The following is a 22,299-nucleotide window of genomic DNA, read 5'->3' as shown; positions in this document are numbered from 1 at the left end:
AAAAATGTACAGAGCACGGGCTACATCCTATTTACCTTCTGACATGGGAAATTAACACTGCTCCAATCCTTTTCTGCAGGTTGCAACATGGTGAAAACCCCCAGGTCAGACATTATGAGAATACATGGGTCTGCTCGGCTATGAGCACGGTACACTTGAGGATTGTACAACAAAGATCTGCATGAAAATCGGATAGGAAGGGAGAAAGAGTAGGCAATAAGAACAAAGAATAAAAGTTTTGTGATGAAAAGTCTTCAGGGACACTTTCTTTACTTTGTGTTTATGAAAAAATAAGTTGATTAGTACTTGGGTATAGATTGATTGTTCCTGCTGATACACAAATCCTCAACATCTTTTTAGTTTTCTAACATTGATGTATTAACCCCAGATATTATATTCAATAAACCTACATATAAAGTTCCACATTTTAACATGTCACAGCTACAAACTTCAAAGTATTTTAATGGAAATTTTATGTGATAGATCACTGCTTTGTCACAGAAAACAAAGCAGCAGAAAAGTTAGGAGAACAGAGGAAAACATGCTTATGGTTTTAAATTTATTTATTTTTCTTATTTTTACAAAGTACATGATACATTTGTATTGACACCTCTGTCAATACTTTGTATAATTCCCTTTATTTCCAATTATAGCAGAAACTCAATGGTGTCATAAATCGGTGAGGGGTGGTGAGGCAGACGCAGCGGACCCAGGTAAGATGAATAATGAATTTTAATGGAAGAAACTCAGTCCAAACAACAGGCAGCTCGCACATTAGACGAGGACCTGACAAGAACAGACACACAGGTAAGACTAAATACACAGGAGGCAATCAGGGAACGAGAAACACCTGGGAGCAATCAAGAGGAAGACAGGACAACACGGAGACTCAGAGACACCGAAAACTCGAAATTAACACACAGAAAACACAGAACACGACAAATGGTTATGTTTCACCATACACGTTGCATGTTTTGAAACTTACATTTTCACCCTTTGCTCTTTTTAAGCTCAGTCAGATTGGCTAAAGAGTGTCTGTACTGAAAAATACAAACTGCAGACAAACAGAAGGTAATGAAAATTAAAATGTACAGAGCACGGGCTAAATCCTATTTACCTTCTGGCATGGGAAATTAACACTGCTCCAAGTGGCAAATAATTAATTAAATTAATAATGAAAACTTTTCAAGTTTTGCCACATTAATTTTATAAAAGTAGTCTCAGTTGTAAAAGTGGGCTAAATACAAATGCATGATAAAACTTTTCAGTTTTGTAAAACAAAAATATTAATGGTAATAAAGCAAAAAACTTATTGTTTTCTTTCCATTCACAATTATGGACAATTTGGTTTAGGTCTATTATATAAAATCTCCAAAAAAGTTAAAAGATTTTTGGTTATAAGTTGGCAAAGTATTTTACATTAAGCATGTCGATTAAAATCTCATTACCGAATTGTAATGTGCGAATAAAATTTGCACATTACGATTGCAAATCAATCAATTCGCAATCAAATTTGAATGAATCGCAATCTCATTAATTATTAATTATGTAGACAAGCATATGGATGAATAACTGCAATTTACTGCACACTAGCTGTCATGAGTTTTTTTTGGTTGTGTTATTTTCCTCAAAGATTTGTGCAATTTATAATTTAAACTAATGTAAAACACAAAAGACATAAGAAACGTTGTTGTAAACAATTAATTCTCATTCTTTGAGGTCAGCATTAGTCATGCTGGTTTTGAGGTCGTCTTCTGAACCAGGTTAGCCCTTTGCATTCAGCCTGTGTGTCTTCTGCCTTAATTTAATAGTCTTTTCGACTTTGATGCTGCATCTCAGAGGATTAAACATCTCCCAGTGGACAGGAAGTGTGCCTCTCACTTTGTATCTCACCACTGGCTAAGAACAGACCGACAAGACAAATATTGATCACAGGAAGTTCTCCCTTCACCCTGCAGCCTCATTTAAACCAGCCTTATTGTTTCCAGATGAATCCCCAACAACCACCCCCCGCTGATTGAATTTAATGCATGCTGCTACCTTCAAAGCAACAACTGTTGCTTTTCAATTCCTTTCACTTGAAATTTATCTCCACAACAGGCTACAAATAAGAAAGAAAATCTATATCCTTCTACCCCAGCATGCCACTCCTAAACTATAAAGAAACTAGAAGAAAATCGTGAAGAGCAAGGACATAAATGGTGCATTCCCGGTGGTCTGGGACATGAAACCACTTGAAAAGGTCATGGTGATAAAATCATATTCGAGACACATGATAGACTGCACTCAGAGTGCGTAACACAGTGACATCGAACTTGATAAAGGTAAGTAAGAGAGTGTATGTGGAAATTTCTGACGCTTAAAGCTTCATTTTATCACAATAAGTTTGTAAACTCTGTGTTATTGCTGTAAGAATAATATGAAAAGTAGAGTAGTTACTTGTGCCAATGTGTGATATGTTTTCTTCAATATAAAATAATTCAGTCCAGAGGTTCTTACAAAGCGAATAGGAAAAAATGACAAGTACAAGCAAAGTAGTTTTTTTTAAGCAGGAATAGCTGACGGCTCATGTGAAAAGTAGAAATTGTGATTACTTGAATTTCCTGCTCTGACTAAACTGATCCATTAAACAACAGCACACAATGTATGAAACATAAGTGTGTTGCCCAAAATACTTTGCTATTTTTATTTACTACAAAATAAGTAGAAATGAACAAAAATATATAAATTAAGAACATATTTAGAACTGTGATGGCTTTGGAGCACATTCATTATTTCACCAATATAACCTAAGAACATTGATTGGTCACATTTTATGACATTATGAGGCATAAGGATGTCATAATCCATGAGTGTTTGTGTTTGTTTTCTGATTACTTCTGGGTTGGTTGTTGTTGTCATCAGGATTTGTTCATATTATTTAATTCCCTTGTGTTTTGTTTCATATTTCTTTTGTTGTTTCATTTTATGTTCATGTCAGGCTTTTCCCCTTTCTGTCATTTTGGGTCAATGTGTATTCTTTGTGTTTATTAGTCTTCTTCCTCACATCAGTCATCTCTCTCAGCTGTTCAACATTCCCCTGATTAGACTTGACTGTTTCCCATGTCACTGATCACATCTCCTCTATTTTTAAGCTCCCTGGTTTCCATTGTTCTCATCTGTTCTCCTTGTAACTGGCATGTAAGTCTTTGCTTTTTGTTTTCATTAAAAACAAATTAACTCCCTCTGCTGCTCTCAAGCAAGCTCACAAATCATGATGAAAACAATCACCTGCTGCATGTATAGACATTCACATTTCTGAGTTAAACATACTGTATGTGTCTTGCTTGTGCAATGTAAGATCTGGAGGGTTTCAATTAGATGTATCGGAGTAAAATTGGTGGAATACAAATGAGCATTATACTTTCAGATTTTATTTGTAAAAAAACCCCCCAAAAAACAAAGTTAAATAATGTAGCTTTCTCTTCACATATATCCATATTTTTGCTGGTCTGTTATATAAAAATACAATATAATTCATAAACTTTTGTAGTTGCAATGTGATAAAATGAATGTGCTTAATAACTTTTGACAATTTTAATAATTTTCTATCTTTTCACCTTGGGCGTAACCTTATTTTTGGTTAGGCCAAAAAAATCTTTATGATTTAAGACATTGGCTGTTCCTCAAATTTGGTATCTTGACAATATCAAAATAAACAACATCTCAGCACACTGAAAAAAAGCAAAACGCCATTTTTATGAGCCTACGTATTGCAGAAAATTACAGCTTTTCTTCTTTCAAGAACCTTTATAATTGTTATATTGTTGGCACAAAGAAACATAAAATTATCAAAGCAGGTTGGCTTGTCATATTCTTATTATGGGAAAGCAAATAAACATAAAATAGCAGCATATCCTCTTAAGTAGAACAAAAAGCAAAAACAAAATGTAAGAAAAGCCAATAAACGTGGAAAAACCCAACAATTTATGCTGCATAAATTAGAAGACAAGTCTCCTAACAATATGCATTTTCATGTTCGCAAAACCATAAAATTGATGGAAATTATGAAAATTACCATGCTTTACGGAAACTAAAACTTATATTCAAGGAAGGACACAGCCAACATTAGGCTTTGTTTGACAAATAAAGGGCCTTCCAGTGTGTCTTGTATGCCTGGAGCTATGTGAATTATCTGTTGGAATTCGCTTTTCACCAATTTTCAATGTGCATTCGCAGCCATCACTGCACTGTGTAATTGTTGAGAGAAAATAGCTGCAGAAGATCCATTTACCAGCATCACTTAATTAGGACTGAAAGGAGCGAAGACTTGACAGAAATACGTCTGCGTGCTGCTGGAGTCGTTTCATCTTTAGCTTTCGGACGTTAAGTCAAAGTGGACTCCAACATTTCTTCAAAGAAAGACAATAATTCACCACATATGAAACTGTTTCAAAGCAGTGAAATAAGATGCACCATCTTTCATTGGTGAGACATTGCATTTCTGAAGAACCACTGATTTATTTGCAAATCAACAGTAATTTGCAAGTCATAATTTAAAGAGATATGACTTTTTAAATTATGTCACTTTTGTTAGAAGTTTGGAATAATGCGTCCCCCTTGAAAGTATCAACTTATAAAATCCACAGGATTCGAATATCAAGAATTGACTCTTCAAACTTCAAAACAAAGTAAAAACTGTAAAATTAAAATTATTGTGACAAAATGTTTAGCAGAACTTAATGCAATTTGCTGTGTTTTTTAGATAGAAAACATTTTATTGAGTTTGAATAATAAACTTCTTTGTTTGATAATGAAAAACAATTTTGAATATATGTAAGTGCATTGAAATCTGCCTAAAATGAATGGATTGAGTTTACTTTTTTTGCTAAGTGCCTTCAGATGGTGTGTTGTGAATTGAATTAAATCGAATATGTTCCACAGATCATCAAACAATCCAGGGTGGAAGTTGGCTTCCAATTTACCAAAGTAATAATTATACTCAAATTATAATAGCACAACCCACATATTTTATGACTTTATAATATTTGCACAAACAGATTGAAGGTTTTTAAAACAGAATCTTTAATTCATCCAGGGGCTTGCCAATGTTTTTAAGTAAGACAGGAAATTAATTGTGCAAATGGTCAAAAAGACAAAAACACCATAAAGTCCCTCTGTAAACACAGCAAAGAGTCGTGAAGCATAAAAAAAATAAATATATTTCAGATGACAACATAAAATTGCTTGTCAGAACATGTTGGTTTATAGGTTTGAAAAAAACAGCTAATGCTGCAATTTCTCTAGCAAACTGCCTCGCTGGCACATCTGACCCTTCAACCTGTGGGGTTGTTGCAGAGCTCTCAGCGGCTCAGCCATGCCCTGCAGCTAAAATTCTCAGCTATTTAACAACATTCTTTCTCAAACTGAATGAATCCATTATGCTGTTCTTAATGATGAGCGTTGCTGGTGTTGAAACCTGAGATTTTTCAGGAAACAAACAAAAACAAAACAAGATAACCTGACATGCATTTCTCAAATGACATTAAACATTGTAAACGGGATATCAGTTGTGAACAAATACTGAATTTTATAGTAATTGGTCTTCATTTGTATTCACTTTATCAAGTCTAACAACTCCAAAGTGCTTCATCTATTCATAGATAAATGAACAGATATGGTTAGACGGCTTCTGGGTCATCCAACCACCACCATCACCACCAAATGTATAATAATGTACTTATTCTTCAGCTCCCTCCAAAGACTCTTTCACTATCAAGTCTGGATTCTGGATGGGTCAGTCTGAAGCATTCCAGTTGGATGAAACAAATTGAAAAAATTACTTGAAACCTAAATTTATCAGGAAAATCAGCTTTATCCCTGAAACAGGAAGTAAGTCAATTGAAAGCACAGGAGGGAAAACACTGTCAAAATAAAACAGACGCAATTAATTCTGGGAAAACTTAGCCATTATAGCTAAATAACACAATTTTATCAAAATACTTTGTAAAAAAGGAAAAAACAAAAACTTAATATCCACTCAGTTCTATTAAGATGAAAAAACCCACTATTGTTTTAAGTGTACTTCTATAGCTTCACTGACAGCATTAAAAGAAAGAAAAGTTGTAGTGACATAGGTAGAGGCCTTCACGTTTTCTTTATCACTTGTTGAATTGTGACATGTTTTTTTATGATTATCTAGCCATGAGCTAAGAGCTACTTGATTTAGTCCGTTTTCATATTTTAATTGAAAAAGGCAAAAATTGATCAGTGAGCTCCAGTCTCCTCAGTGCCACAATGTGAAGCAGCTGATTTAGTGACAAATCCCTGGAACAATCCCAAAACAGAGAGTAGTTTTTCCATATTTACAGTAAAAGTAACTGTAAAAACAGCTACTCTTTGCAAAATAACATATATAATGTAATTATGTAAATCAACAATTAAAAAATTACTGAATCAGAAATGTAGTGTAATGTCAATGAAATGGTGCCAACTTTATTATGTATAAAATAATTTCATTAAATCATTGATCTGTTAGTCAAAATAGAACAAGGATGCTATAACAAACACAGCATCTTTTATAAATTATTTGATCATTTCTAGTTCTAAAGAAAAAACAAGGCTTCTTATAAGATGCCTGTTTGTTATGATAAATTACTGTATAGCAGGAACTTCAGCAGGAAGCAGTCTGCATCAAGCCAAAGGCATCTTCTAATGAGACCAAGGGAAAGAGACATCAACCAATGAAAAAGCTAAAAAGTTTCATTTGCAATAACATTGAAAAGCTTATTTAAGAAAGTGCCGTCTATTTGAACAACATTAAGAACATACAGGAAAAGTTTAGCTACCTACTAAACACTAAAAACCTTATGTATCTAGCATTACACTTTATTATAAAATGTTTCCGTGTACCTGGTAGTTTAACCCTCCTGCGCTTTTAGTGGCAGACGTCAAGGTCACACAGTAGAGAAGCGGGGTGGGGCATTGCTCGGTTAGACTGTCAGTTACCGGGAAAAAAAACTCAAAACAGCACAAAAGGGGTCAGTGCAAACCTGCCAGACTGCTCACAAGGTAAAAAGCTTGCGGGATCCAACTGACCTCATCTCTTAAGACGGTGGGAGGGTTAAAAGAAATAGTCATAAGTGTAATGTAAGGTATCCAGAGTTTTCTTCAGTAAAGATTGCAAACAAAGGAAAGCCAAAGTGCAGAGAAGCGAGCAGCCAAATGTAGTTTTATTTGGTCTCTTTAATATGAAACATATTTTCCAAATAAATACAGTTTCATTGTATTTACACAAAAAATTCTAAACAAATTATAACAGGATTTCAATTAAAACTTTTTTGTTTTAATTTTGATTCTTGAAAGAGTTAAGCAAGATTTTGTAGTTTTTATAAAAAACTATTAGGCCATTTGTCATTTTGCAGTGCACTTTATACTGACATTCACTGCGTACCCCTGTAAAGTAAAGAAGCTGATATTTGGTGGGTCGTCGCTCAGGCTGTCTGCTCCGGCAGAGTCTGCACTCCTTTCTCTCTGGCACCATGATTAAAACATTTTAAACTAATTAAATGGCAGGTTTTGAAGCCAAAAAATTACCTTGACCCTCGTAACTGGCTCATATCTAGTTACTAATCACATATCGGGCACTTGATAGACATCAGAGGCACAGCCTCAAGTGGGTGTGTGGGCAGAATAGGCTGAAATGAAGTGTGTGAAATTACATTTAAGGAGAGTAACTGGATTTGAGTAGGCTAAAACAAGTAAGTACCTATGGGGTAAGGCAATAAGCAGGGAAATAAAAAATCCTTGGAAACCATGGGAGCACAGAAGCTAGCGGTGATGCAGTGTTGGTCTGAGTCATTCATTAACTTCTAATTTTTATGGAAATTTCAATTAATAAAAGTCTTGTGCTCCATCAGAGGAGCTATTTTTTTCCTGTACAATATAAGTGCTACTCAAAGTAGCATGATTTAACTGTTTTGACTGTTCATTATTTCAAAAATGAAATAAAATTCATCTGTGTGCACACAGTGTACTTGAAAAGATAAGAAAAGACCTCCAAAGTGATGTAATACAGACTGCATCCTAAATAAATATTCATCTGGGAGGAAAAGTTAGAAAAGTTGCACAAACATTGTTGTTTTTTGGTTGGTCTTCATAGTTCAAAAGGACGCTGAAACTACTCTGTCGGTTTCCTCATTTTTTCCTTCCATCTTTGTTTCCATTTATCACTGCTGCGTGTCTACGTAAAGGTCAGCGGTAAAACTCCACATGCATCCCCCTCTCACTTTCTTTTCCAGTTCAGTAAACCTCCAAGATAACCTGCCTGAGTCTTACCGTCTTATCACCCACCAAAATCTATTACAGCTGACCTGCAGTTAATGTTAGATCAAGTTGAATCCCAGTAACACGTTTAGGATAAAGTAAAGATTGTGTTTTTGATTTAAACAAAGAAAAAACACATAGGCATGAGTAAAACAAAAACAGCAGCTCCTTGCTTATCTGTTTGTTATGCAACAATATGTTGATTTGACTATGAAAACAAGGGCAAGAACAATTACTAATCAAGTTAGTGATGTTTTTTTAGCTGCTCAGAGCAACAACGGATTAATATCCAAACAGCTCTTAGTCTGTGTTAGTTGCTGTTTTATGAACAATTACCTGGTGAGGTGTGGTATTAGATAACAGACACAAGCATTGTCAAACAACCACTGCATATACACAGAATGATCACAAACAGAGAAATTTATCTACGAAATACTTCAACTTCCAGTCAAAATACCAGAATTAAGAAAATACTCAAACAGGCTAATAACCTAAAGAGGCGAATAGAACAATAAGAAAATATTAATTATGATGACATGAACAAATAATACAACTGAAACACTAATATATAATACAAAAAAACAACGCAGGGTTATCACTATCAGCTATATTGTCGCTGCTTTGACGAGTCAGAAGTCTGTTAATGTCAAAGCAGAATCCAGCAGGTTTAAAGCTTGTGAAAATGCCTTCTTTATCAGGCAAGTCTCCCTAAACAAACATCCTGTCAAAACAATAGAAACACTCACAGGAAACATCAAATTTGTCTTTCAGAGGTCTCACTTCCAGTTTAAACCATTTTCTGTATAAGAGACGGTTGTTCTGTCCCTTTGTCAATTCATCAGAAAAACGGTTGTAGTGCTACAGGAAATCAGAAAAGGCCTTCACTAAAAGAATGAACAAATACCTGCTGACTATAAATCTTCTGCTGAAGAATGTTTGAGTGGATTCACATTTCCAAAAGACACCATTAGTTATAAGTCCTTTCCTAAGCCAGAAAAGCAAGTCAAACCTTGTAATTACTACCTAAACTTTAAGCATTTTGGTTATGAATATGTCATAATCTAAACCTCTATGCATAGAGGAGTCTCTGTCATTTCATCAGTTTTGAGGACTTCTTTAAAGCCCAGTATGTTCTGCTCTGAATTCTGGCTTTTTCTGTACTTCTCTTGAGAGACGTACCAAACAGATGCATCAAAGCTGGAACATCAGTCTGAACCTGCTCATGTGAGAGAAGAACTGTGTTGAATCAAAGATTATTTGGTTTTAATTCTACATAAATTGCAACTCTTCTATGCAACCTGTCAACCTACAGGTTCTGATTAGTTCTTGTACCTAGTCAGAGCTCCACCTTCCTGTAAAATGTGTGCAAGGCAGAATTTCCACCTATCCGAAATAAATAAGTAATGAAGAACACTTACAGTGTCTTGGGACGTGCAATGAAAAACAAAACCTCATAAGACAGAAATGTGAGTGAAATGGGGCCTTTAAACTCTCCAAATTTTGAACCCACAGCTGTGACAGGCTGAATAATTCATAACCTGAGCATGACTCCATCTGTAAACAGAAATACTGAGCAGCTTTTACAAGTACACTGTTTGAACACGTTGTTGAACTCTGAAAGCTTCAAAAAAATGTATTTGATTATATGCGATCAAAATGACTGCACAACAATTTTTTAAAAAAAATCTATGTAACAACACTGTTACATACGTGTGTAAGTTTTGGGCTGAAAAATCAGCAATTATTCAGCTTCTTCAATGGGGTCTCTACTGTCTGCTGTTTGAATGGCGAGGTTAGTCTGCTGAGAAACCACTTGGGCAAGCAAATGACAAAATATGAGATTAGTTGAAGATATCTAGCCTATGTGGCTGATACACTGCTTTAAAAAATACTCCTGCTTAAACAGCAAGCACAATGTATGCATTGCCTACCAACATACAGTTTGCACACATATCAGTTGAAGACTTCTGGAAAATAGTTTTTAAAAAAATAATTATTAGAAATTCAAAAAATGTATGCAGATTGTAACTTTTTATTAAATATTGTACACTAAATGTGACACTATTCATCAAAAATAGTATTGATAATAAATTAAGACAATTTATATATATTGTATATATTATATATATAATCTTTGTAGGGCCTGTGTTATTAAACTGTCACTCTTTCTTAATGCATCGTTTTCCCCAAGAGGCAATTTTTTTGGGCGGAAAAACCTGCCTCTTCAGTAATTAGTACCAGAAAACTGGACTTACTAAACCGATCATCGCTTTATTTTATTCTTCAAAGTTAAACGAGGCGAAAACTCAACACGGAAGAGACTATGTCCATATATGGTAATGAGAAGAAGGGAAGCCCATTTGGCCTCAGACCGGTGGTAAAGGAATCACTTTCCATCGTAGAACGGGGCGTGTACTTACTATTCATAGACCGCATACCCGAACGCACAGGTTACACGTCTCAGGGAATTTCTTAAAGTAACAACAGGTTTACCTGGGCAGATATTAGAAATGCGACTTGCAGAGTCTGAGGATGAACTAGAGAAGCTCCAGACAGATGGGGACTCAGAGAGCGACAGCAGCCACAGCAGTCTGGACAAGGACTACGTTCCCAGGGGTCTGGGCCCCGGATCAGGAAAGTGAGTTTTTCACATATGCAAAAAGCTGTGCGTGGACTTGTTGCGGTCTTTCACATTATGAATTGTGCAATTGCAAAAGCAAACACAAATTTGTAGAATGATGACCAGTTGGTTTGCAGGGCGCAGCCGAAATGCACCGCAGAGGGATTGTCATTGTTTTGTTTTTTTCCCCACCCCAACATTTGGGGGGGGGATTAAAGCACAGCGCAGGCTACTGGTTCAGCAAAAGGGCCAAAGTTGTCCAGAGCGGTTCCGAGACTGAGTACTTCGTCGTGGTTCTTTATCGAGCTGTGTGGAAGTGCAAGCTCTTTGTGCACTTGCAGCTCCTTTTGTCCTGCACTAATTTGCGCACATAAACCTGCAGGAAAAGCGCATGAGGCCCCCGCATCGATGTGGATGGATTGGTTCCGCTTAATAAACAAGATCTACCCTCATCTGTAATGCACAGATGCACACAGTGAAGGATGGTTGTTTTAACTAGAGGTATCGAACAGAGAACAGATTTTGATGTGCATTTGAATGCGTTACTTTGACCTGGGGGGAAAACGCGTCTTTAAAACAGCAGTACATAAATACTACAAACAGCTTAGTTTCGCCTTGTTTTTTTTATCTTCTATCTTAATAAATTCATGAATAAGATGTCAAAAGGAATGCATTTCCCATTAGCTGCATGACCACATAATAAGATAAGGATAAGATGCACCGATTCGGTTAGGCCAGCATGTGTTATCATGGAGGAGATAAGAATGTGAGATTGGGTGAAACAGCAGTCCAACCGTTTGAAAGTTGGAACTTTTGTGTTTATAACCTGGCCTGTGAATAGAATGTTCCAGATGGTTTTACGTGGAATTTAATAAAAACAAACAAACAAAAAAACAGAAAGTAAAATTTTGATTAGATCTGATTGTATGGTATCATTATTATCTAAGCTTTATTTTTATCTTTAGGGATAGTTTATAGGGTTGTATCTAAGCTTATCATATGTAGATATTATCTAGGGAGATTGCAAAAAGTGACGTACTTTAGTATTTGCACATGCAAATTTCCCAAACAGTAAGAAGTAATGGTTGAATATTAACAAATTCAGCATATAACCCAGTGTTTGGCCATATAAATACAGGGTAGATTTTAAATAAATAAATGTAAGACCAAAAAATAAATGTCTTCAAAGTACATCAAGATACTTTGACTTATACTTATAGTTTGATTACTCAAGATGAAAGTCATTCTCTTCATCAAGTAGATTGCTGATGAATAACTTCATGCTTTCTTTCCGCTTTACAGCCTCGTCTTGTGCTACACTTTGGACTTCATTGTCACCTGAATTTTTTCAGTCTCGTTTTCTTTTTGACATCATGTGCCATCATTTGTGCCATGCTTTGGATCGTAAAGTCTTCATCAGGGGGCAGGAAATTACGTTTCTTAAATCTTGGATGTAAAGCAGCAGTAAGTGGGACAGTATTTGGGGATTGAGGCCGACACATAAATAGTCCTTCCCAACTTGTTGTGATTTGTGTCGTCACATCAGTTTGGTATGACTGGGCAGGTGCAGTCATGAAAAACCTGGGCCTGTATGGAGTTCTGCATGAGTTATGTAGGTGCAGACAGAGTAATGTAGTCTTGTCCACTCAGGAACACTGTTGCTTCTTCAAATGGCAATAAATTAGAAAATATGATTAAATTAATTTACTGTGTACAGTTTAGCAATACAAATCACTTCGTTGTTATGTTACAAATGGTTATGTTTTTCAATAGCAGAATGTGTGTTTGTGGTGCTTTGTTTGCTGTCACAGTCATACAGATATCCAAAAATGAAGAAATAAATAGTAATGTTAAAGTTATTGTTATTACAACAGTGCCACAAAATATCCCAATAAAACTAAGTCCATGTTGCCTTCTGCATATTGACGCTGTGCCCATTTGCTGCTGCTTCTACATCTTAGTGCACGTTTTAAAAAAATGTTCAACAAGACATTTTGCAGCAGCCACACACTGAACTGAAAGCTCTGGTTCTCTTCAGAGCTTTTGCCATCACCAAGTTGCAGGGTATGCATCGCAGATCGCATAAATGTCCATTTATGCTTTTCTGCCAAAACCTTCACTGCTGCTACAGTATCAGCACTATTATCATGGACGACTGTTTTGACTTTCTCCAGTAGAATGTCAAACCACTCTGCAATATTTGCTGCTGTGTGTCTTTCATACAGTGGCATTGTTGTCAGGCGGTGGAACGCCATTTTCTAGTCCTCCCCAAGAAACTGTTATGCCTCCAAATATTTGTGCCCTCTGTCTCTTTTAGGGTGTTTTTTTAACTTGTCTTTGATTTCTTCATACATTTTTGCCACCATTTTTATGAAGTAGGATCTGGAAGGAAGGACATAATTTGAAAGGCGATGACCCTCCTGCAATCAACGTAGCACTTTCAGTTTGTACATTGAGTCTTCAGGCTTATCTTATTGTAAATGGTAAAAGTACACTGCTATTTAAGTATTTAGTTCTGATGCTTACCTATAAATAAATATTACAGTATTAATTTTTCACACAAACTATACACCATTACTCAATACCCTGCCAGGTAGCCACTATGATTAGTTGGTAGGCATAACATTAGCCAGAATATACCTCATTGTTCATCTGTAACATGACAAATTATCACTCATTTAAGAAAATAAACGATACCTGTTAGTCAGCTGCGGAGGAGCTTGATTCATACAGCGGGAGTTTTCTCTTCAGGTACTTCAGATAACTGTTTGTTTCTATAGTAACTCAAAATGCAGTGATGAAACACAAAGCAGACCTTTTTCAGTTTCTGAACTGCTTTATGTCCTTACCTGTCCCAGGAAGACAGAGTCAGGCACATAGCCTGACTGTTCACCATCTATAGTTCTAGTTCAATCTGGTTGCAATACATATAATACTCTTACAATTTAGAGCAACCAGTTCATTTAATATCTATCTTCTTCAAATTTTAGAAAACCAGAGGGAAATCCATCCAAGCTCGACATAGAAAGGCCAGAATTTGAACCCAGGGCTTCTTCCTGCACAGCTACCGGGTTAAAGATTCAACCATGCAGTCCGGTTGTATAAACACTATGACATAATATTACATTCAGTTCTCAGATTCCTTAACCATATTCAGTGTAATGGTCTCAAAATATTTATACTCCTGCTGACTCATATTTTTATTGTGTTTTTGAAACTTTACCTGTAAGATTTTTTTAAATTCAGTCAGCTAATCTACAGTACACAGCTGTTGGAGCAAAATAAAAAACAAGCAACCTTGAGCTTTACAAAACGAGACATAATGTATCTTATTCATATCATTGGGTCTCAAGGAGACATGCCTCTTACTCCAACTTAATCTTAACTGCTCATTACCGAGTGAACAGCTTCACAGGAATGGCTCTGCAATATACATAATTAAACTTGTTTGTCAAGTGTAGGCTATCAGGTTTTTCCAAGAGAAATGAGGGACAATAAATGTCATATCCATTTAGGTCTGAGTCAGACAACGTGGCCACTGTTATTGTTTAATACAATGTGGACTTTACAGAGAGTGTTTGTTTTACTTTTATAACCCGCACTGCTGGATTGAGTCCAAGAGACTGCAGAGAAATTGAAATTATGAATAACATAATAGGCATGGGCTTGTAAGCTGTAGTAAAAACACTGTGGTTTGGTATCATCGCATTAAGTCACACACACAAAAAAAATGAATTAATCTTTCAACTCCTGATGAAATACATTTTTAACTATAACATTGATATTAAAATTTTATTGTTGCTGTCGTATTGATTCATAAACCAACTACAAATAGCATTTTTTTAAAGTAAAAACATTGTTGAGAGTGTCATCTACAAAAAATAAATAATTTTGCTTGCCTACTTGTCCATCTGCCTATTCTATCTATATATATTTTTGGGATGAGTTTTGGAAACTGTAGAGCAAAGTCTGGAAAAGTATGAGCTTTTTACATAAACTATATTTATGAACACAGCTTAAATATCTTTTGACATTAGGAAATCTATAATGGAATATATTAGCAGTTCAAAAAGGTAAAATGTTACACCTTTTGAAACTTACAATTTTTACAAAACCTTGATATACCTTGGCAGCTGGCCCAAACCTACAGCATACATCTAGGGCTCTTGTCAATACTGACACTGAATGAAAATGAAGACTTAAACATTTGCATGAGATAATAATATAATATGTTTGCTCTTATTTTTTATATTGGTGGGTTGGCACATGATTATAAATTGTCTGATGATGTTCCAGCTTTGTTCAAAGAACAGTTATTACCTTGTATATCATTAACCCTCATCCATTTCCTTCTTGCACAGGAAAGTCTTCACTGATGAGGAGAGTTCAGCTGCTGAGTGGAATTGTAGCCCTGCAAAGAGAAGAGCTTCAAGGAGGCAATGTCGCTCTGTATATGCCTCTCCACTGTCATCGCCTGCATCCAAGACATGGGAGGGGAGACGCACTTGTAGAAAGAAGGTCAAAAATGCAACTACACCCAAAAATTGCTCCTCCTCTCACAATTCTCGCAAGAGACTCTTCAGTCCAGGCAGGAACACTCAGAGCAGGAAGCGCCAAAGACGAGACTTAGGGCCAGACAAAGATGGAGATGATGGAGACCGCTGGCGAAATATTGATGAGGAAGATGCCGAGCCTCCTCAGGCACGGTTCCGACCACAGAGGGATGTAGGTCCTCAGCTGAACAGAACAGCAAGTTACACACCACTTGAGCTGTTTCAGCTGTTCTTCACTACTACGGTAATTGATACACTGGTAAGAAATACTAATACATATGGGGAAAAGAAATGCCAAGGCCAGAGGGAAAGCTGGGTGCCTGTTACAACAGCAGATATGTATTCTTACATCTGCCTTGTCCTCTACATGGGCATTGTACCACTGAAAACTCTGAAAGAGTTCTGGAGAGGATCTACACTATTCAGTCTGCCATTTCCTGCTTCTGTCATGCCTTGCAGACGTTTCCTAGCCATATCCCGCAGCCTGCATATGAATGATCCCGCTAAGGAAGCAGCTAACGACCAAAAGAAGGGAACATTGGGTTATGACAGACTCTTTAAGATAAAGCCACTGTATGAGCAGATCTTGGAAGCCTGTCACACTCACTTTCACCCACACCAGCACATCTCTATAGATGAACGAATGGTGGCGAGCAAAGCAAGGTTTGGATTTAAGCAGTACAGCAGAAATAAGCCAACAAAATGGGGATTTAAGCTCTATGTGTTGGCAGACTCAATATGTGGCTACACCTTGAATTTTTTTGTTTATGTCGGAAAAGATGGGGAACCCACAGGGAAGGGGATAAGCTATGATGCTGTGATGAGACTACTGAACATTCCTTTTCTTGGCAAAGGCTACAAGCTTTATGTTGACAACTTTTACACTAGTCCAGGTCTGTTTCTTGACCTTCTTAAAAGGAAAATCTGGGCCTGTGGCACTATTCGCTCCAACATAGCAGGTTATCCCAAAGAAAAACCAAACAACATGCCGGAGAAAACACCCAGAGGAACCATTAGGTGGATCAGAAAAGGGGATCTGTTGTTTGTTAAGTGGTTTGACACCAGAGAGGTAACAATGTGCACCACTATGCACAAAGCTTACAGCAATGATATGGCAAAGAGAAAAGTGAAAAACAAAGACGGACAGTGGACAGTAAAGCATGTTCCCATTCCAGGCTGTGTCAAAGATTACAACAAGCACATGGGGGGTGTTGACTTATCCGATGCACTTATTGGCTATTACAATGTCCTTCACAAGACACAGAGATGGTACAAAACTCTGTTCTACCACTTTGTTGACATAGCAACAGTAAATGCCTTCATCCTCCACAAAGAAATGTGCAAAATGCAAAATCGACCAACAGGTACACAGAAACTCTTCAGGGAAAAACTCATTTTGTCCTTGGCTCAGATAGGCTCTACTCCACGCCGGTCAGGCCCACAAAACCTTATGCTGTCCATCTTTCCGTTTGGAATGCCCCATATGCCTCCAATGAACATTAAGCCTAGTGCATTAACCACAGTGCCACCGTCCTCCTCTTCTGATGTGGTGCTTGGCTCAGCTCCTTCCTGCCCTGTGGAAGTCAGCCAGAATGCTTCCACTGGTGAGGCAGCTGTTGCAGAGTGTGATGCCCCAGGTTTAGGGCACCTGCCTGCTTACTTTTTTGAACAAATGAGCAATGTGGCCTCCAGAAATCGGGCCACCGCTGGAAGGAGATCATGTGTGGTCTGCAAGAGAAAATCACCCGTCTACTGCAGCACTTGTCACAAGACACTTTGTTTCACAACTCTAAGAAACTGCTATAGTAAATGGCACAGAAGCAATAACATCTGTGTCTAATAATGAACAAAACTGAGTAACAGGTACGTCTTTAATTAATTTACCCTCATTCTTCCTTTTTTGGTCTTTTTTGAAAAACCCATCCAAGAATACAGAGCGTTACCTAGTAGCATTGTTAATGGTCAAGCAGCATGCTTAAACAATTATTTAGATAGTGTCCTCACAATGTATTAATGTGAGGAAAGTAAGTATTTGAAGCACTGCTGATTTTTCATGTTTCTCCACTTACAGAAAGCGGAGAGAGTTGTGATTCTTAAGGTAGTTACACATCAAAATTTGAAATCTTTCATTTCATCTTTAAAATCTTTAGTATCAATGCATAGTATTAGTAATTCATGTAGCCTAAAATCAGAAACTGGAAGACAATAAAGTTATCCAGAAATGAACATATTTCATTGCTACATATTGACTTTAGAAATGAACATTCATCAGAAAAACTCTTTAGTCTCAAGAGGACATTTGTACTTTATGCCTAAGTTAGAAGACAACACTTAATGGGACAGCACTCTTGCTTTTTTCTGTCTACAAAGGTGCTAATTTGGTGGTCTTTGACCTTTATCAGACATCCACCATTTGCTCTTAAGAAGATTAAATTGTATAAATTGTATCCTGCCACCATGTGTTTTACAGTGATAGCACAACTGCTGCCACTTTAATAACAGAGTGAGAACCTTAGAATTTTAAACTGAAAACTGTAATATGAGCACATTTCTGCAATAAGTTAACATCCAAACATTCACTTTTATTAGGACAGGGGTTTGTCAGTATACACTAATCTTTTTGATTTTGATCAGTCATACGTGAAGAATTAAATTACATCACTACTGCTCAATAATGCGAACTTCCTTCAGCTGGAAATTTCTCACAGCTTTAGATTAAGAATACTTTTTATTTTATGTCAGTATAAAACTCCCCAAGTTTTTGTGCATTGGTCCCACATTTTGTATTGTAAAGTTTGTGTAGGTATGTCTCTTACTCCTTGATATCTTACCTCAGGGGTTAAGCATGAAGCTACTTTGCTCTCAGGTATTATTAAAACGTGTAAATATGGACTTTGACACACTAATGAATACTGCTGTAGACCCTGACAACTTGAAAAACGCATACGGCATTGTTATATATATCACAACACTGTACTGTATTGACATCTGTCTTGAAATGCTCATTTTGATAATGCAGACTTTAAAAATTTAGTCTTGGGGCACATATTTTTCTTAACATTTATTCCACATCCTACATGTAGACTACAACATCACTTTTAAAAACATTTTTGTACTACTTTGTCTTAGCTCCAACAAAAGTCTGAGTAAGGAGTGCAGTCAGAGCACCAGAGATATTCATGTACATCGTTTTTTATGTATTTACAGCTCAGCCCTGGAAATATAGGTCGCCTGCTAATCATTCTAAAAGAGGCTGTTTAGGTAACAATACCCCAAAAAATGTCTACTAAGTAATCTAAAAACTGCAAAAATTAAAGTTTGCTACAGATACATGAAATGCATGGCAGTCATTTTTTTTTTAAATAGTCAAGTACAGTACTCTGATTAATGCATTGACTTACATATTCTGAAGTATCTGTCAAGCATACACACTTGGACATGATTTCAAAACTAAACAAGTGTTGTTTAGGTATCTAATTAGCATGCAGTAAATATTGCAAAAAGAATAATTACCCAAAGAGCAAAAGCATAAATATAAAACTGGTTAGAATGAAAACTATCAAAAATAGTAAAAATATGTTTTTGAAAAGTCTCAATCTGGATGGCACATATTATTAGAAGCTCAGTGTAAAACCTTGAGCTGGTAATTTTACACCAAAGTCCCAAGATATATGATTATGTGATCTACTAAAAAAAACTGCAATAAGAATAGAGTCTCCGATATATATCGAAAGCTTTTTAATTCTGTTGTAAATTGGTGAGCAATTTCTGACTCTCATGTGGAAATAGTAACCAGTTAACTTCAGCATAGAACTGTAGATCATTAGTTAATTATTAAGCTTAATTGTGTCTGTGTCGTTTATTGGTTGTTTGGACTTTGGCTTACATGAAAAACGAAAGGCTGGTACAATTTGTAAAAAAGTTATTTTAGCTTCTACAGGAACTAGATGCAGTAAGAGCTTCAACTTGCTGCAGTTTTTATTTAAGTAGTGTGGGTTTTTAAAATTTTTTTTACTCTAACAATGTGGAGAAATCTTTAAAGCTTCCATTGATCACAGTAGCGTACTTGTGCATGTTCAAAGGAATTATCTGTGCTTGGAAATTTTAGTATGGAAACAGCATTACTTTCCCAGTGAAATAACTGAAAGGGACTTGAAATGATTTTCTTTTTTTATATAAAAAATGGCATAATGTGAAGGAAAACATTTCAGAACATGTTTGTACCATATGCTACAAATCTGATTTCAGGACTACATACTTGAATTTTCAATGTTCCTATTTACATGTTTCCTATGTGTGTATTTGTAGCTATACTGAGGTAGATTCTTAGGACTGTGAATTTTGCAGAGGTAGTATAGTTGTTTTCAATGTTTATGCGCATAGTGTTATTTTTTTGTGAGCGCTGGACAAATAATAGAGCAGCTTCACTGCAATGTGCTGAGAGGATTTTGACACATTGGTAGGAATGCTTTAGAAACATAATTCTGTGGCACCAAATATGTAAAATAATGATGTGCTGCATCTGGAGTGTTATGTAACATTTTTTTTTTATTTTCATATGAGCAATTTGAAAAGTCTGAGCTTTTTCTGATGTCTGGCACAGCTTTCATGTGAAGCCAACTCTTGAGCTAGACATATCCGCAAAGAGATTGTTTAATTTTGAACCACAGGATGACTAATTTATGTCAATAAAAAAAAGAGGTTTTTTTGTCTTTCAAAAAATACTCACAAATTTATATTCACTGACTATTTGTGCTTTCAAGATCTATAAAGATAAAAGAGAAAAAGAAAATACAATTATGATATTGGAAAGGTTCTTACAGGTTATACTGCTGTTTTTTTTAATTATTATTATTCAGGCGTTCTCACAGAAACATATCAAGCTCATAGAAATATGGAATCATAGTAACCCTCAAGTATCATTTGAGTTTACATTTCATATGGCCTTTTTTTTTAAAGTAAATGAAATATATAAATCCTGACTTTTTTCATACAGCTGAAGTATCATCCATAATCTGAAACATTGCATTTTGTAAGTCGACTGTAACCCAGATTTTCTCATTTCATGTCTGTTTTTTTTTTTTGGTCTTGCGTGATTTTGTTCATGTTGCTGTCAGATTTTTAATATTTCAGTACCCAGACTTTCACTTCTGAGTCAGGTCACCCCATCATCAATTTATTCCCTCAATTCACATCAACAAATTACGATTTTGTGTAGTTTAGGATCAGTTAACAGTCATAATATTTTATCCCTGATCAAGTTTAAATAACTAATCTGCCTGTTCCTGGTTGATAGCCATATAGTAAAAATTAAAATCAGTATTCCATGGGTAGAATTTAGAAAATTACTTTGAGTCAGCGGTAGAGACACAACGTCGCCTTGGCTACTATAGGACCTGAAAAATGGTTGGAACAAAATATTTAGATGGCAAGGTTTTGAATGTACAAAAGTTGAGTGTAAAACAACCAAAACAGCAAATGTGTAGCCAAGATGCATCCCCAAGCATCTGGTGCTACAACATGTTGATTTGCCTGAACTGTGTATAAAATCCCTTTGTCAAAAACCTGCTCAGTTATTGCTTATTTAATGGTAAATGTAAACAATAGATAGAAAAAATGTTCTCTGATACTTTCATGATACAAGACTAAGTGTTTTAAGTGTATTCTTTAATTTTAATGAGCTAATTTGTCTCTGCCATTATGAGTGTTAATTTTATCTCTATACTTTTAATTTTTTTTTTTTTACATATTTTCTGTAAACAGTTATGAAGGTAGAGTGTTAGAGGTAGAATGTGTTCGTGTGTGCATGTTTTTATAAGCTATTTCAGTGAAAGTTGTACTTTTATCGGGTGCAACATGTATAACATTATAGTCCTATTTTATACCTTCTGTTGATTTTTTTTTACACTGTACATTTTTATAAGGAGTTTAATCAAAAATAAAGAAATTACAGAGCAATCTGACTGCTTCCTTTCTCAACTGTCTGTTATTTAAAGCCGAGTAGAGAGGGCAGAGGTCTTACTGGATCAATGCCAAGCAAACATGTTTAGCATTTTAAAATGATCTCATTCAGCAGGTTAAGTATTTAGTTGGAATTAAAAAGGTTACATGTAATTTTCAAGAAGTACGGCATTTTTAGTCGAAACAACTTTGCATAATTACATCCCAGGCCTGCCTAGAATACTATAAATACAAACATGAACTGGTTATGAATCAACTTGCTGTTTAGCAACAGAATGGCTTATGTATTTTTTTTTTACATTTAGCTTGTGCTTTATTGACCACAAAAATAATTAGAGCTTGTTCTCTTTCAATAGAAAAACAAGGAAAGAGGTGGCAGCTTAGTTAAGTCCGGATCATGAAGCTTGAACTGATTCACAGGTTCAGTCTGAACAATCCATGCGTTCACTGCCAGGCGGCAACTACAGCGGTTATATGGCTGTGATTTACAACCTGATATCTACGTTTACAGAGACTTTGCAGAAAGAAGCACCACTCAGATGGAGGTGAGCATCCTTCTGTGATTACATATCCTGTGTCTGCGGATAACAAGACTGTTTAACCATCTGCCAGTCACAGGCACTGACATTATTTGGCTTTCTCCTGAATGTTAAATTGGGAGCAATTCTCGAGCTGCTGCGCTAAATCTCATTTCCCAAGTCATAAAGCAGAGAATTCACAAAGACAAACTTTTGTTTTAATTTCACAGGAGATTAATAGTCTTCAGCAAAGCAGCGTAAGTAACGTTTGGCAAAATGTAATGTCTACAGACAAAACAGATCTTGGTTGAAACTTATTTCGCGCACTGCTTAATCCTTTTTG

General features: G+C 36.0%; 2 protein-coding genes across 2 annotated transcripts in view; one reads left to right on the top strand and one right to left on the bottom strand.

The window, feature by feature from the left end:
* Positions 1–22,299, bottom strand: part of nell1 (neural EGFL like 1) — a 230,372-nt gene that overhangs the window by 87,427 nt on the left and 120,646 nt on the right. The gene's annotated exons all lie outside the window — the stretch shown is intronic.
* On the top strand, positions 10,740–21,435 carry LOC111608418 (piggyBac transposable element-derived protein 4-like). Its single transcript, XM_023332460.1, has 2 exons — positions 10,740–10,942; positions 15,286–21,435. The coding sequence occupies exons 1-2, from the start codon at positions 10,815–10,817 to the stop codon at positions 17,315–17,317; spliced, it is 2,160 nt and encodes a 719-aa protein (XP_023188228.1). The 5' UTR covers positions 10,740–10,814; the 3' UTR covers positions 17,318–21,435.

The sequence above is a fragment of the Xiphophorus maculatus genome, chromosome 4 (genome assembly GCF_002775205.1).
Source record: "Xiphophorus maculatus strain JP 163 A chromosome 4, X_maculatus-5.0-male, whole genome shotgun sequence".
In the NCBI taxonomy this organism is placed as follows: domain Eukaryota; kingdom Metazoa; phylum Chordata; class Actinopteri; order Cyprinodontiformes; family Poeciliidae; genus Xiphophorus; species Xiphophorus maculatus.
The sequence above is the reverse complement of the archived record's forward strand: the minus strand, read 5'-3'. Positions and strand labels throughout refer to the sequence as shown.

Bases quoted from the DNA above. Each gene is read 5' to 3' on its own strand.
- LOC111608418 (XM_023332460.1), top strand. From the start codon at position 10,815: ATGCGACTTGCAGAGTCTGAGGATGAACTAGAGAAGCTCCAGACAGAT. The intron at 10,943-15,285 runs GTGAGTTTTTCA...CTTCTTGCACAG, and splicing joins CTGGGCCCCGGATCAGGAAA to GAAAGTCTTCACTGATGAGG.